Source organism: Corvus brachyrhynchos, unplaced genomic scaffold, assembly GCF_000691975.1.
Source record: "Corvus brachyrhynchos isolate BGI_N302 unplaced genomic scaffold, ASM69197v1 scaffold237, whole genome shotgun sequence".
Classification (NCBI taxonomy): Eukaryota; Metazoa; Chordata; class Aves; order Passeriformes; family Corvidae; genus Corvus; species Corvus brachyrhynchos.
The window spans coordinates 1,936,549-1,953,520 of record NW_008238959.1 but is presented as its reverse complement, the minus strand read 5'-3'; the positions used below and the strand labels follow the sequence as shown (position 1 = coordinate 1,953,520).

Sequence of the window (16,972 nt, the reverse complement as noted above, 5' to 3'; positions counted from 1 at the left end):
TTTGCTTTCTCCATGGTGTGTGAAGATGCAGGGGGCTTCCTGTCACAACTCTGTTGGTCTTGGAGAGGAGGAAACCTTACTTTTATATAGTTTCTCCTCTTTCACTTGAAGTCAAACACTGAAGTGCAGCCATCTAAGCAGCAGGGCAAGAGGAAAGGTTGATGTGGTATTGATAACACAGGTCTACTAGTAACAAACCCCATCGAGTGCTTGCTAGATTTGGGTGCTACACTTATTTTCTCATCTCTGTAGCATTGGAATTTATTTTTGTTTTTAATATTTGTAATGCTAAAGATGGCACTTGGAGTTTGTTGTTTATGTAACTTGACTGCTTTTGTTTTATCCAACTTGTAAAGATATTGAAGAAAGAGTTTGCTTTTGTTAGTGCATCTTCCCAAACTTTCATGACTGTGTTCTCCTTAACTCCTGTGTATCTTTGTGATTTCAAGAAAGTGTTCTCGTGAACACCTAGCAAAAATCAGTGACACTTAATTAAAGAAAAATGAAATCATAAAATTAAGTCTCTGCAAACAACTAAGTGGGGACAGTTGCAAAATTGTTTTAATACCTGAAACACATTGAATTTTTAAACTTTATTTTTTGAATTTGAACAGTGAACTTAATAGTGGGATGAGAAAAATAAATGGCAGTAAGATACAGGCTATAAAAATAGCATTTTTTAAAATAGTGGAGTCTAAAAATAGAAATTGCACTTGGATTAATTGGATTCACTTTAGTGAACTGTAAGGCTAAGTACAGCAGTATCTCTTCCAAGTAATGTTTCAACAAGTGAACGTATTTGTGGAATCCAGTTATTGTGTATCAGTCTTCAGTTTACTTGTGTACTTTTTTCTAATATGGCTTCCAAAGTAAGGGTTTCTTTTCATGTAGTTAAACATGTCTCAGTTTGGAAGTCCACCCCTAGTTAATGCTTTTGTTTTTCAATTATAAATTTCCAGTAGAGAGGAAGTGAATATATTTTCAGTGTTTTTTCCTAAGAATTTTGTCCTTCCTCCGAGGTCAGTCATTCTCCCTATATGAAGCAGTGCATGGTAGGTATGTGCAGAAATTGAGAACTGCCTTGTGCAGTAGTGTAGGTTCAGGTTATTTCCACTAAAAAACCATATATTTGGTTCTCTTGTCTTTATGGTAGTCTTACCAACCATGTAATATAATAAAAGCTTTATTGTTTTTAAGTTTGGAGGTAGTCTGAATTTGACATAACATCCGATTATTTGTTCATTTGAATTGTCTTAGTAATTTAAGACTTTTGCAATGACACCTTTCTGGAAGGGGAATGGTGTGACAGTATTTCTGGCACTAGGCTAGCAGCTCCCTTAGGCAGTAAGGCTGTGGATGGGGAATCCAACACAACTGCAAAAAGGGAGTAAATTGCACCTTTTATTTCCAAGGGGGAAGCTGCCGTGGCAGAATTTTATGGAAATTCTCCTCATGATTAAGTAATTGGCCAGAGTAGCCGGTGTTCAAGAAGGTGGCAAGTTTTAGTTTAGTTCCAAAACTTGTCACAGCACTGCAAGGCAAACTCCATCGTTCTGTTCAGAAATGGTGCTGAAACTGGGGGACACTTCTGTTGCTGCTTGAAAATAATACTGAGCTGTAACCACAGGACAGTCATGAGAGCCCAGGTTCTGGAGATACGTTTGGAAAAGTGATTGTTTTCCTTAGACTGAGTTCTTTATTAAGCCACGCCTTCCCTTTCAGGTGTAGTAAAATATGACAGCTGGTGAGGGGTCAGTAGCTCTGACCAAGGAAGAGGTGACTGGTCCAGAGAGATGGTCCCAAAAGGAATTGCCTTCCCGAGGCCCGGTGTCTTCCCTCAGCTGCTGGCAGGAGGGCCCTTGCAGAAGCTGTCAGCTCTTTAGTGATTGTCAGCTGGTGATTTCAGCTCAGCTCTGCAGGGCAGCCTCCAGGCCAAACCAGACCAGAGAGAGAGACAAGAGGATCGAGTAGCTGATTCCGCACTCCAGCGAAGGGGAGCTGGGGCGAGCGTTCTCTCCTCGCAGGGGCAGGGGGCTCGCTTTATAGGGATACAGGGGGTGGGTGCCAGAGGGTAAAGGCCAGTGGGTTACAAGGGATCCGCACAGGGTCTCCCAGAGGATTCTGGGTCTGTCTTTTCTCGCCGTGACTAAAGAAGTGGTTGCCTTTCCAGGGAGTCCTGCTGGGCGATTATGCAATCTCTTATCTCAGCAGACATCCCTCCAGGGCGGTGGCTGGGCATACCCTACAGTAAAATACTGCTTTTTAATTGATTTTGGTAAGAGTAAGGCAAGACCAGTTTTATCACAAGAGTCTGTTATGGCTGCATTTCAATGATGGTGGATGACTGCCAGTTGGAATACACTATTCCCCTTGCCCCAAACATAGTGCAACACAAATGCTGTACTGTGTGATGGAAATTCCTCTGCTGTTCACACCAGGTGGGTCTGAATTTGAAATTAGCACGTCAGTCAGTTCACTGCTTTGCCATAATACAAACTTCTCTTATTAGTCCCTCTCCTTATTTTGCGTATGTCAAACTAAAGCCCTTCCTGAAGTGGCAGCTTCAGGATTAAATAAGTGGGCAGTTTTTGGCTCAATTAGGGCAATTAGTGTTCAGTCATATTGTATGTTTAAACCCAAGGGTTGACATGTCAACATTTTGCTCTAGCTTAAAGGAGGGCTATTTTTGTTCAGCAAAGTGAGTGTTTGTATATTGGCCATTACAATAGAAAGCTTAGTAAGCTAACTGAGCATAGTGTATTGAGAGATGCTGTTCTTCAGGCTGACTTTTACTAAGAGATAACAAAATCTGGAACTGTGGAAGAAGGGAGAAGAGGACAAAAAGCATATGTATGGACTTGATATGAGGTTATTACACTGTCATGCCTCAAACGAGCAATGTTACGCCTTTTTTTCTTTCTAGCAATGCCATGTGGGCAGCATTGTTGTGTGTGCCTGCTTCTGATAGGAGTAAAGATTTGAATGTGAAAGAACAGCAAAGATGTTGCACTGTAAAGTCTATTGGAAGCCTGACGCTTTGCAAACTCAGCCACAGCAGAAAACTTGAGTCTGTAAATACTGCTCTCCTACCTTATTTATATTGATGTGATGTACAAGTGATACTGGTGTGACTGACTGTAAATCTGTCCAGATATAAGAAGCACTATAAACAATTCAGCATTTTAAATGTGCAGCATGGCAGTGCTCCATAATGGACGTGTACCAGCCTGTGTGCGATGTGGATAGTGGGAAGTGAGTGACCAAAGATGAGAGGTAGACTTAGATCTTACCCTTTGAGGAAATGCCTGCTAGTTTGGCTCAGTAATATTCTGCACTTGACAGTGCTCCATGAGAAGAAATAGGACTTTAGCATTTTCTAAGTGAATGTGTTTGCAATGGGGGAAGAAGATACCTCCTTCCAGCCAGATGTCTTAAATTAGTCTCTTAACTTTAACTAAGACTGTGGTGTCTGTCTTTCAGTGTTTCTGTAAATAGGATTTAACAAGTCATTTTCATTTGTGGATTTTTTGATGTACACTTCTATGTGCATTTTGTACGAATTTATCCAATACTGGATGTACTATTTATCCTCTCTTACGTACTTCATAGACCTGTTAACCAGTTCAGTTTGTGTCCTGAGTAGTTAGATTACTCATCAAAGACCTTTCATAAGCACACATCACAACATACATTAGAGTAGTGGAGATGTAATCCAGATATGTTGGGGAAGGGGAGTTTTTTTCCTCCCTCCCCCTCTTTGACCGAGGGCAGTTATGCCCAAGAATGTATGCAGAAAACCTTGAAGCTGAACACTACACTGGAGTTAGTTATTGTACTTCTTAGCTTCTTTTACCACCTGCTGCCCCAGTCCTCTTTCCTCTGTTAGTTTGATCTTCTGTAATTTTATTTCAATATTGTGTTTGGGATTTTCTAGAATATTGTTTAGTGGACAAAAGCCCTGAGACTATCCTTTTGAGACTACAGAGTGGCACAGGTAAAGGCTGTAGCCTCAGTGTGATTGTTAAATGAGTTAATTTTTTTTCATGGTTGGCTTGAAAATTGGAAAGGTTACGTTTTGATGTTTTTCCAGCAGCTTAGTTATTTTGCTTTAATCTTCCTATCTTTACTACTATTTTTGTACTTGCCTAAATACTGGGAAAAAATATTCTAAAGGCTCAGAGTCCACTGCTTGGAGCAGTCTTGTTTGTATTTGCAGCTAACTTTGAGGATGATGTGAGACAGTTGTTCCACCACAGAAACACCCCAAATTTCAAGGCAGTGTATCTGTGCCATAAACCTACAGTTGTCTTCAAGATAAATGCCAGGATTGTGTGTTTCAGTTCTAGGTTCAAGATTTTTAAGTCCTTTCTCTCAAAATAGAGGACTATGAAGGTATAGTGTTAAAAATGTGCATATTTATTTTTCTGGCTAGCAGCCCTTATTGACATCAGTTAACTTACTCTTGCCTCCTTTTTAATTTACAGTTCTCCCTTTAGAGATAGACTAGTCATTGTTTCTGCACAGTAGTATTTCTTCCCCTGCAGCACTAATTTGATTCCAAGATTTCCTTTAGTCTCCATCTAACTTTGTTCCAAACTTTTCTGCCTTCAGCATGGCACAGGGTGTTCAAAATTTGTGATAACTCTGGCAATGACTTTTCTTCTTTTTTTTTTCTCCTGCCAACATTGCACCAGAATACCACTAGAGAGTACAGCATTCCCTTGCTTGCTGCCAGCCTGTGTAAATGTTATGTGTTTACAGCCTGTCTTTGGGGCTCAGCAGCCCCCACTGAAGTACTGTACAAAGGTGCTGCTTATGATTTCAGTTGAATTTTAGTCAGTGACATGAGTTTGACTTAGGTAATACTAAAGGTGTGTGCCAGTTGATTTCCGTAGCTGCTAGGGATTTTTAAGTCTTGTTATTAAAACTCTTTAACCTTTTAATGCTTGATGCATTTGCTGTCCATGTTTTCTGGTTGGAGGAGGACAAAGTTCCCTGAGGTAGGAATGTGCTGGGCTGATACAGAGGCTATGGATACACTGGCACATGCTGCTGGAGATTACTTTTATGTGGAATAGCAGCACTCACAGGTGCAGTTTGGCTTCCATTGCCAAGTTATGTAAAAGCCTGCTCACACAAGTAAAGGACTTGATCCTTAATGAAGGGAAAATTAAGTCCAAATAAAATGTCCTGGTATAAGCCGTGCCAGAAAAGGAACTTCCTCCCATCTATCGGAATCTGACACAGATCTTTTCATTCATCCTTTTACTTGGCTTTAGGCACACCTCCCAGTGGTTGTCAGGCAACCATAATAATGTTGCTGAACATGCAGGCTGGCTAATTGGATTGTCCCCTTCTTGGGTTTTTTGTTTAAATGGTTTTGGTCATTTTTAATAAGGCAAACACATGCAAGTTGCTTTTCTGGCTGATGTGATAAATCAAGGGGCTTTTAAGAGTTCTGTGACATGTCAAGGACAAAATTTTGCCTCTGTCACTACAGAAGCCTTGCTAAATTCTGTTTTAATTCAACCCATTTCCCAGTTGTATTCAAACCAGTCTATTCTAATGAGAATTTTTGTTTGGAAGGCAAACATGAATGGACCTGAGCACAGGTCAGCAGCACCACAAATAATTAGTGTTCAAATAGTCTGAGAGTTTCCCTGTACCTTGTAACCTGTGTCACAGCGGTAGTTCTACTACCAAAAAAATGTGTTCAGGAAAATAGCAATGCTTTAGTACATGGTGAGATGCCACAGAAGTGAAATATATCATAAGGATGGCAAGGGGTTTGTTCTTTGTTGCACTCACTGCAAAATACATTTAATGTGTTATTCAGGAGGGTCTGTTTGTCAGCTTAACACGAGTGAACTCTTACAAGTGGTGTTGAACTTGAGTGCCTGGTAGTTTCCCTGGTTGTTATGAGCATATAAACTAAAAATGCATGTGATTTGTATTTACATAACCAAACTTGCTTTGTATTAATTATTGTGAGGCAACTTGGTGTGGATTACTTATTTGTTTCCTTTACTTTTTCTTACCTCATTTTAGATTCACCAAATTGAAGAGCCTTAACCTTTCGAATAATAACTTAGGAGACTTCCCACTGGCAGTCTGTGGTATCCCAACCCTGACTGAACTCAACGTGTCCTGCAATGCCCTCAGAAGCATTCCAGCAGTTGTAGGCGAAATGCACAAGCAAGTACTTTCTTATAACTTTCACATACACAGCCTGAGAACAGTAAAGGCAACAAGCAGTTTCATGCCTCTACATACTCCTGCTATGAGGAACAGTTTAAACGTACTGGCTTTTGTCAGAGTAGACTGGCTTGTAGATCCATCTGGAAGCAATTGTGGATGGAGGGAAAGCACGCTTTGTGCCTCAGAGCTCTTCCAGTCTCCAGCATTTGGCACAAGGGTCACCTTCATGCTGAAGAAAATCTTTAAGCCTTCTTGCTTATGTTCTTCAGCTGTCATACAAATTGTAGTTCTGGAGATGTTTGAAGATAGAACTGTCTAACAGCCTACGTGTCATAGTTGCCAAAGCTTGTAATTATTTGGTGGATATCTTCTGTAGCAGATGTTACAGCGTTATTCATTAACATTTTTCTTTCTGCTGCCCTTTTGTATATTTTATGTCACTGTAACTGCAGCAGATTTGTGTGTTTATAGGAAGGAAATGTGATTTAACAGGTCACTCACTTTCTTCACTCTCCTTTCCCCTCTTCTAATAGCTTGCAGACATTTTTGCTGGATGGCAACTTTCTCCAGTCCCTTCCTGATGAATTGGAGCATATGCATCAACTCAGCTATGTGAGTCTGTCCTTCAATGAGTTCACTGACATTCCTGGAGTGCTGGAGAAGCTGACTGCCATGGATAAGCTCTGTATGTCCGGAAACTGCATGGATACCCTGAACCTACAGGTGTTAAAAAGGATGCCACATATTAAGCATGTGGATCTAAGGTAGGTATTTGGAAAAGGGGAAGAATAAGTGAGCCTAAATTATCTGTGTTGAAATGGCTTCTCCTTGGCTGTCAGAATTGCCTCTAGGTGTAAATCTCTTGTGTTTGTCCACTGAACCATGTTTCTGGTGGTGTTGTGTAACTCCCAGCACTTGCCATGACTTAGCACTCTTCTTTGAGGAAGTGGGAGCATTTAGGGTGATCAATAGGTAGAAAAATGTGTTTTAGGGGGAATGAATGTTTACACCTAAGGATCAAACAAAACAGAGCCTGGGATGCTTGTGATTCCTGGAGTTCTTGTTGCTGCAGTGTTAGTGCAATAGACATGATAGTCCCTGATCCAAAAAGCTTCTATCTGAAATGTTACAGACTTGTGAGGTGAAGAAAAGGGCATTGAAAGTGAAAGGGCAAAAATAGATACCTTAATATTTCTTGCTATGTTAAAAGGCCTTGTGCACCATGAGTAACATGATTTTATTGCTACCCTCAGAAGAGTCCAAACAGATCTTTATTACAAATGGCTCTGGTATGAGATGGTTCTCTATTCTTACCGTCTTTTGTGAAGACAAGTTCTGCAATCAGCTGGTCAAGACTCAATTCAGAGCCTGGACCATGAGGTCCATATAACAGTGAATTTTGGAACCACATAGTTAAGCTAAAGTAAGATAAAACTTATTTTATTGTACTGCTGTGTAGTTGTCAGACTGCCGTCTAAGAAGGGCCAGCATAAGTTTAGCTAAAATAGGTAGATAAATTCTGAAGTGTTTCTGGCAGGGTTAAAATATGTCTGTGTGTTTATACATATGTTAAAAGCAAATAAATGGGCCTCAGAGAAGGGATCTTGTGGCTGACCTGGCCATGAATTCCAGCAGTGCAGTTCCAGCTCTCTCATTGTCTGTTGCATCCTTTCTGCACCTGGCAATGAACAGTGGTTCTTCGTGGCACTACCTGAAATAGTAAATATTGTATTTGCTGTACAATGAAGTGCTTTGCATCAGTGAAATCAAAAAGAAGCACTGCTTGCAAATTGAAAATAGAAGAGTGGTGTTGGAGGGGACATATTACCATTATTCTTTTAACTGGAAGATGTAGCTACTCTAAAAACACGACTGTTACACAGAGGGCAGTGCTTTGAAAGCAGGAGCAACAGCAGAACTGCATGTATTTGTCCTTATCTGCTCTAGGGAGGGCTCAGCTGGCTTAGTGGGCCAGCAGAAGTTACTATACTGATTTTAGTGTTCTGTTCAGACCTGGGAATTTGGAACTGATCTCTTTGGAGTGCTCTGCAGTCTTAAAAGTTGCTGGGTTATAGATAATCTCATTCAGTTATAACTTCTAGGGAAGTTGCTGTGTATTGACAGCATCAATGCACTGCAGTGAAGATGTATAAAACCCGTCCTCTTTATCTGTCAGACCCAGTTGTCTTGAATTTTTGCTTTGTTTTCTTTCAACACGCATTTTCAGGTCTCTGAATATGCTTGCTGTGGAACATGGAGAGGCGAGAAGCAAATACATGAGAATTCATAAATCTCAATATGGCCTTCCAGTAAGGCAAGGGTCTCCAATACATGCTGGTTACTTGTATGTGCTGGATTTTTCCAGAAGATGATAGGCAAGCAGGAACTGTAGAGGTTTTGTTCTTTTCCAAACTACTGGGCACAAATAACAGCCAGATCATCTTTTATTTTTATAGTCACAGTAACAGTAATACTTAGCTTCTTGCAGAGCTTTTCATCAGTAGTTTTCAAAGTAGTTTAAAAAAGGAGCTTGGTGTCATCATTCTTTTGTCATGATGGATAAAGCTACAGAGCATATCCATCCTGCTTTTCAAAGGATGAAAACCATAACATAACAAAGGGGAAAATATTAAAAATCAACCTTGATCAGAACCTGAAAGCATGCTAGTTTAATCCAGTGCAGCTGATTGATTGTAGAGTGGGCAGTGGTTTGTCAGCAGGAGCCTGCCACGTAACTACACCTAATCTCCTTTTTTTTTTTGTCTGCAAGATTGAATTCAATCAGGAGATTGGAGGCTGATGAAATAGATTTTCTGCATCATGTGACCCAACTGGATCTGCGAGACAACAAACTTGGGGAGCTGGATGCAACAGTTTTTAACAACGTTGAAGTGTTACACTGTGAACGGAATCAACTGGTGACCCTCAAAATCAGTGGGTATTTTCTCAAAGCGCTGTACGCTTCCTGCAATGGTAAGTGCATTTTCAGGGCCGCTGTGGTATTGTCATTGTACCTGGTCCTCTGTGGGGTGCTTCTGGAGTGCGGTGCATGTGATCGGGAGGCTCTTGACGTGGTCCTAGATAAAAGGGTTTCACATGTGCTGTGTCATGCTACTGGCAGTTCTGAGCTGTAGAAGCGAGTTTCAAATAACACAATTTGGAGGTCTAAGAACCTGAGAACACCTTAGAAATTCTTCTCTGTGTCAGTAAGGGAGGGTTCTTGAATTTGTCCGTTGTTTGAGTTGCATTGATGTGTTGCTCTGCTAAAACCAATGAGGAATTTACTGCTTTTCCCTGCACTGAGAAAGTTTGAACAAGTGGCCAGTTGGGAGACAAACCAAAACAATATATATTTTTGCTCCTCGCTTTAGCTGCTTACCCTGTCCAGAAAGCTATGAAATTCATAATGGTAACTTCATTACTCATATCTGATAATAGAAATAATGCAGCCTTCTTTAGGTGAATAACTGTTTCATGAACAGGATCTGTTTGATCTGTCTCTGGAAACTGGCATTACTTAAAATACTCAGTTTGCACCGCCATTTTTATCATTTGGAGTAGTTCAGTATGGAATAAAGAAAATGCAAAGTTGGAGAACTGTGAATTTGATGAGCAGTCTGAACTGCCTTTAAAAGGCTGTCATCTTAGCAATATCTAAGCCTGCACCTTCATTAAGTATTCATGCCAGGATCTTTGTAGCTGAGAAAAGTTAACATAATCTGAGCATGTGCTGTTCAATGTGGGCTGAGAATCCAAGTCAACCCATGTCTTGCAACCAACTGCCTATTTGGTCTTGCTGTTCCCCCTGGCTGTCCCCTCGTTGCAGCCTCTGCCACCTTGTTTTCATCTCATCTTCCAAAGAAACTGCTTGTTACAGTTGCACTTCATATGATTTTCTGTAGGCTTAAATAAATGTCTGTTTGGTTTTTGGGTTTTTTTTAAGCTTAATACTAAGCACTAGCTCCCTAAAACCTTAGGATATTAACCCTATTTTGATTGCTTCAGTAATAACATTACTAGCTGTAGTTGTGTTATGAAAGATCTGTAAGGCTGCCTGCAACTGGGAACTCCACAGGCATGCCAAGGCTCATACAATGTGTTGACAAATACTCTGGATCTTGCCATGACCTAAAGGATTGGTATTCTGTAACTTACTGTTCCAGAGTGGGGAGGTTCCCTTCCCATACTTAGATCTCAAGTGACTAGTGAGAAAAAAGTAGAGCAGTCTTGTGACTGACTCTTCTGGGCAGAGGGCGGTGGAGGTGAAATTGCAGCTCTTGTGACAAAAATGGAAAAAATGAGAATTTGCCATGAAACTTTTAAAATCCTCCAGTTTCTTGTCCCTGATCAGTTATGCAGTGTCTGTCATAGCAAGTACAATGGAGCATAGCAAATGTACTAAGATGTAATAAAGAAACAGAACTCACAAAGGGTTCACAAAGGTCCAGATCTTCAGAAATTTTTTAGGTTATTGACATACTCTGAAATCTCTGGGTGTTAGCTCTTAAAATAGTTCTTACAGAACAGTCATTTAAGTGCAAATCTTTATCACCACTTTTCTTGCTATGTATATATATATTTTTTTTTCCCCTAGAACTTGTTCACCTTGTGTGTATCCAGTTCCTAATTACCTGGCTTATATGGATATTTCTAGGTAAGAATATGTTTTTTCTTGGACCTGTGAAATATAAATCAGAGACTTATAGAACAGTGACATTCACTGGCATCTTGCTGGGTGGGAGTGGGGGTAGGAATTGGACCTTGGGGTAGGAAAAGACTAATTTTCAGAGTTAGCGGATGCTTTTTTTTCCTGTTGGTCAATTCTTTCCTGTTTCCCTTTTATAAATTTACATTTTTTTGTTTTAATTACTGCCCAGAGCAAAATTTGTATTCCTTTATAGTTAGAGTTTCCATGATTTAAAGATTTCCTGTCTTACGGAGTTAGAACATGGTGATTCAAATGCACACCAATCTGCGACTTGTACAGAAGTTACTTTCTGGATGTGTCTGCATCGTAAGCCCAGCGTAGGTGATAGTTTGATAGTTTACTCATCACTTTGGCAGCTCCTGCAGCTCCTCGTAGTTCTCTGCAGCCCTGGCTGTTGCAGGGATGTCTGCAGTTTCCATTTGAATGCATACGTAAATTTCACCTTAATGAGGAACGTGGAATAAGGGAAGAAATGGAAAAGGAGGTGTTTTAGTTTGTTTTACAGTTCCAGGAATGAATCAGGAAAACATTTATACATGTGCTTAATGGCTGTCTTATTTAAGAAATTACTCATCTGCATTTGAAGCGATAATCTCATTCATTAAAAAACATGCTTAAAGCACTCATGCTGTTGAGGGTGATCATAACAATTAGTGAGCTAACCTGGGCTAGCAGCCATCAGCTTGAAAGTTTCATCAGCCCTGAGCTACTCACACTGTGCACCTAATTGTAACACACTGGTGTAACTAAATAAGTGATTTATTGAAAAGTGATCTTTGTAAAGCTCTGTTCTCCATTTATTTGTTAATGAAATTGGTGCAGAGTGCATGCTTTTGATCACACAACCCTTTTTGTGCTTCATTTCAGTGATGGCATTGGAACTAAGTGGGTAGGATGTCCTTAGCTTTTTGGCTCACTTGGAATTTGGGAAGTCAGTTTGAGATCAGAAAGGAAGCTATCTGAGAAGAGGGGTTGGGTCGCTATTGCATATTTTGATTGAGGACTGTTGCAGGAATAAACTAAAGGATATGAGTACATGACTGATTGATATTCATGCTTTGTAGGCATCCTATTCCTGAACTTCAGGTCTGCGAGTGCCTGACTATCATCTGATGCCCAGTTTTGCATTTGTGTATTCTGACTGAAGTAGTCATTATGTGAATGCATATGCACACAATTTCCTCCATGTATCCTGTGCTGCTAATTTTTGTCTTTAAGGCAGGATGCAGGAGTGCCCCACAGTGCCTATTTGCACGTTTTCGGTGCAGTATTTGGAAAACCTTGCCTCCAAGACATTAGCTTCCAGAAGGGTTAGTTGCTGTGAAGACAAATGCGAGAAAAGCAAAACAGTTGGCTTGAAAGATAAACACAAAAATTTTTGCTCTATTCAGTGAGGTAGCTAAAGAATGGACTGAATTTGAGGGATCGAAGAGATATTTCAACTGTGTAGGGAGTGATATCTTCCAAGGAGCATCTCAGAAATTTTCTTCTCCATGGAGAGATTTCAGCTTTGGTACTCTGATACTCTTAATATTCCCCTGAAAATTTAGAAGCATTTTTTTTCCACTTTCTTAGTGACTGCACATGTAGTGGGGATAGCACTGCTGTTAGCTTTCTTGCCCCCTCACTCACGATCTGACTGCACTGGTAGTGCCCTTGCAGAAGGAGGGATGATACAATCTCACAGGAAGCATGCTATGTAGCAGAATTGTTTCCTGCAGGTATCTGTATCTCTCTTGAGGCTGTATTCTTAATAGCCTTTACATCTCAATTATTGTTTAGTTACACCTCTTTGTGTTCTTTATTCATAGAAATCACCTGGAAAACCTGCCTGAGTGGGTGTGTGACAGCAGGAAACTGGAAGTGTTGGATGTTGGCCACAATCAGATACGTGAGCTGCCTGCCCGGTAAGTCTTGCAGACCAGTTGCACAAGGTGGAACAGGATAAACAATTCTAAAATAATTGCTGACTCAGTGTTTCGTTTGTTCCAGTGACTGTCAGGGCTGTTTTATCTTTTGTTTGATTTTATTTTTACCTTGTGGGGTGTCATCATGCCTCAAGCTTCCACCCAGCCTTTCTTCTTTTACTTCCGTGCAGAGAAAGTAGTGCCTTTGAACTTCGAAGCTGTTCATGTGGCTGTTCAGGAAAGCCCTTCATTTTTAATACTGAATATTAAATATTTACAGCCATAACTTTACATGACAGTTTAGAGATCCAGCACTTGTAACTTAGTTTCAGTGATGCTTGGAGACTCCAGTTCACAGCCCTGTTTGAGTGAAAAAGGGTTTAAAGAAGGTAAAAACCTCATCAAGCAAGTAAACTCCTGCAAGAAGAGCAATTGCCTTCACTTCCAAGATGATCTCTTTTCCAGAAGTCTGAACTTAAAATTCATAAGTATAAATAATAGAAGAGAAGTGTAGAGGAAGAAAAATAAGAGTTGAGTTTAAATAACAAATGGGTCTTGCTATTATTTGTTCTAGAGACAGCTGTCTGTTCCAGTGAGTTATACTGGTTAGGTGGTGGTATTGGGCATTTTTAAATTCCTGCCTTCACTGGAAGAGAGCTGTTACTTTAGGTTGTTCTGTACACTTTGAAAGAGATGTTGTGAAAGATGATCATGTATCATGAGCTACTAAATCACAGAATAAGCTGAGTTGAAAGGGACCCACAAGGATCATCAAGTACAAATATTTTCCTTAAGGAGCTGTATAGCACAGAAGAGCATCAGAAACCAAGAATGATAGTTTTTTCTGGGTCAGATGAATGTGTAAGATGGTGTAACTTGTCCGTTTTAGTGTCAGAAATGGGAAGAGAATAGATTTCAGAAATACGGGCAGAAGAGGATGTGAGGAGATTTACCAAGCAAACTGACAGGCTGATATGCAGACTATTAATCCCTCTGTTTTTTCACACACACAAAAAAAAGTGAAGCTATGCCTACTCAGAAGGTAGGGGTGCAAAAGTTCATTTTTCTTTCATTTGCACTTCATAATGGCCAGGACTATCAGGGCATACCGGATATCTCTGGAAGATTAACGATTAGCTGAAATTAGGTACAGTCAACATCCCACTTGTCTGTCCTGCCATCTTATCATTAACCCCAGGAAACAGCTTATCTTTGAAAGTTCTTCTTTGTAGTATATGTCTAGATAGCTTAGCTCCTAATAAGTCAGCTCAGTTTTAAGGTCCTGTTCCATTCACAAGGCAAGTTTTGAATATCTATTAAACTTCAGGGGAAATTTGGGTCTGGACTCTAATGCAAATGGCTCCACATGCCTGAGTATCAAGTAAATGCAAGTAAAAGCAAGTAAAAGCTCAGTAAGTGTGTTCAGGTGCACTGCTGTGTGCTTTTTCTTCTACACAGAATAGAAAACCTGTGAAGTGAATCAGCAGGGCTCTCCTAGGAGGCTGCTTGTGACACTTAAACACAAATGTTCAAGCCTTGAGTGGCCAGCAGTTTCCTGGTAGGGTGAAGTTTGCATCTGATCTAAACAAACTACAGTTGATGCTGTGCGTTTGCCTCTTGAAACAGAAAAATAGTCCTCAAAGACAGAGTTGAAGCAGTTGAGATGGAGGTTTCTGTACTAGCATTTGTCTCGATTAAGGAAAAAGGGAAAATGTCCCCTGGACTGTAATGCAACTGTTCTAGCTTTAACTGTACTGGAAAATGACAAAAAGGATACTTGGTCTTAGCTATGCAGGACAAGTTCATAAAAATCATGTTGCTAAAGAAAAAGGAAATGCTTCAATTAGGAGTTGCTAAAATGACCTTGTTGCCATCAGGGAATAGATGTTTGTATGTGTTTTTGTTCCTTTTTGTCTGTTTTTTTAAAAGATTTATTTGTATTCAACATTGTGTTCTCTTGAACAGTTGCTTACTAAAGGAATTGGTAGAATGCTTACACCAAACTGTGTTTTCTGAGAAGATGCTGCTGCTGAATGATGTGTTTGTCCTTAGCCTTTATTGACTTCACCAAAACTTCCAGTGGGAATTGGGCAAGTGGGAAAGCTGCCCGTATGGAGGAGCAGTCCCAGCATCCTGGTTCCCCACCCAGCTTGAGAACTAGGCGTCCCAGGCTCATCAGGAGCTTGTTTAGTTAAATGCTGGTGGTTCAACCTCTTTTCAGGCAGCCCAGTTCCTTCAGTGCTTGTGTGACTTGAAAAATAAGAGAAAGCAAATTAAAAAAACAAAAAAACTCCAAAGATTTGCTCAGTTGTTCTGAATTGTGGAAAGAGGAAATCTCTGAGGGTTTTGCCACAATTTGAGCTTTTTTTTATTTTAAAATGTCACTGCCCCCACCCATCCCAAAAAAACCTCAAAGTGAAATTTATTTTTTTTTGCTGTCAACTAGTTTTGCCTTCTACCCCGGTATTTGGTGCTGACAATACTAGCCAGTCTCAAAAAATAGAATATAAAGGCAAATCCGTAACAGAGATCTTCAAGTAAAAATAGAGTAAGCCAAAAGTGGTTAAATAACAAATACATAACAGATAGGCTTATCACTTTGGTAAGTCTTTTCACCCCATGTTGAGCCTTCTGGAATGATAGGGCTGGCTGTTGACTTGTTTCCATGGTCATTACTCAGACAATCCAGCCAAGTGAGATAACTGTTAACACTGGCATGCAGATATCGGGAGTGACGGTATCTGTCAAGGGGAAAATACTCAGCGTACTTGATTGATGATTTTGGCACAATAATCCCATTGCATTGTAGGGATGCATTGTAGGGAAGGGGCAGGGAGGCTCGTTATGCGTATTTGGGTCATTGTGACAGAGGGAAGAAGATTTTTGCTTTAATGCTGAGTAATTTGAGAGTATTTGATTGAAGCAGGTCAGCATGTTGCATGGGCTCGCCAGATTAAACAGTACAGTAGCAGGCATGTAAGGCAGACGTAAGACAGGTGGCAGATGAAGAATAATCTTTTTTTCTTAATTTGCTGAAAGTGGTTTCCTTTCAAAATTGAGAGTTGCTCCATTTTTGGTGTCTTTAGGTGCATGGCCCTCATTCCATTGTTTATCCTGCAAATGTTAGCTATACTGTTTGATCAGAACAGCTATTTTTCTCCCCTCCCCTTCTCTGCAGCCCCACAAAAAATGGAGCAGGGGGGTGGGACTCCAGGTCACCTATTGCTTGTAAAAGCTCAAGAAAGTAAAGCCGATTAGATAAATTTCATTTGCCATAGAACTGGAAAGGAGGCTTTATGTAAGTCTGGTATTAGCAGAAAAGAAAAATTGTGGGGGTGGGGAATTGCATTGGATTATGAGTCAGCACATGATGAGTAGAGCACTATAAAGCTTGTGGGGTGACTGGTGATTTCACCCCCACTTCTGAAGTGCTTGCATTAGCTAGGGGGATCCCACGTGCAGATTTCTGCAGCCTTTGTTAGCAATTACCTCCTTCGCTGTCGTGCTTCTATATTCATGTTTTATACAGTGCCATAAAATAACCCTTTGTCACTACTTTCCCTCCTGAATCATCTGTGAACCTCCTTCCCTGTCTCTGCAAACCTTTTGAAGAAGTTGGTGGAGAGTGGGAAGACATTCTTGGATCTGTGCGTAATTAGTACCATGTCTGCTAATCAGTTAGCTGAATCACTTTGTTGTAATGAACCATGATACCATATCTAAATTATCATAGAAACTCTTTGGTTGAAATTTTTCTCATTTTTGGTGTTTTTTTATTTCTCTTAAGGTTGTTTTACAATAGTAGCTTGCGTAAGCTGCTGGCGGGACACAACATGTTAGGAAGGCTCCCAGATCGGCTCGAGCGAATGCAGGTGGAGGTCCTGGATGTGCAGCACAACCAGCTCCTGGAACTGCCATCTAACCTGCTTTTGAAAGCAGACAGGTAAAACTATAAAGAAATTTGATCTTTTTGACTTGCATGGGATGAACCTTGCTTTATGTGTTACTTCCTGGTTTGAACCAGGTAATCTGAGGTTCCCCTAACTTGAAAGTTGCCAAGCCTTATGTGGTAAGAACAGATGTCTGCCCAACTCACCAAAACACATTCTTTTTATTCTGGTTTTGTTTCCTTATATGGTTGCTTCTTTTTTCCCACCAA

General features: G+C 40.4%; 1 protein-coding gene across 1 annotated transcript in view; it reads left to right on the top strand.

Annotated features, from left to right (window-relative positions):
* The window catches only part of PHLPP1 (PH domain and leucine rich repeat protein phosphatase 1), a 64,575-nt gene that overhangs the window by 22,244 nt on the left and 25,359 nt on the right, over window positions 1-16,972 (top strand). Inside the window, 7 exon segments of the mRNA XM_017738599.1 lie at window positions 6,049-6,195; window positions 6,732-6,962; window positions 8,969-9,171; window positions 10,793-10,804; window positions 10,807-10,852; window positions 12,718-12,813; window positions 16,601-16,756. Coding sequence (XP_017594088.1) covers window positions 6,049-6,195; window positions 6,732-6,962; window positions 8,969-9,171; window positions 10,793-10,804; window positions 10,807-10,852; window positions 12,718-12,813; window positions 16,601-16,756 — 891 coding nt within the window.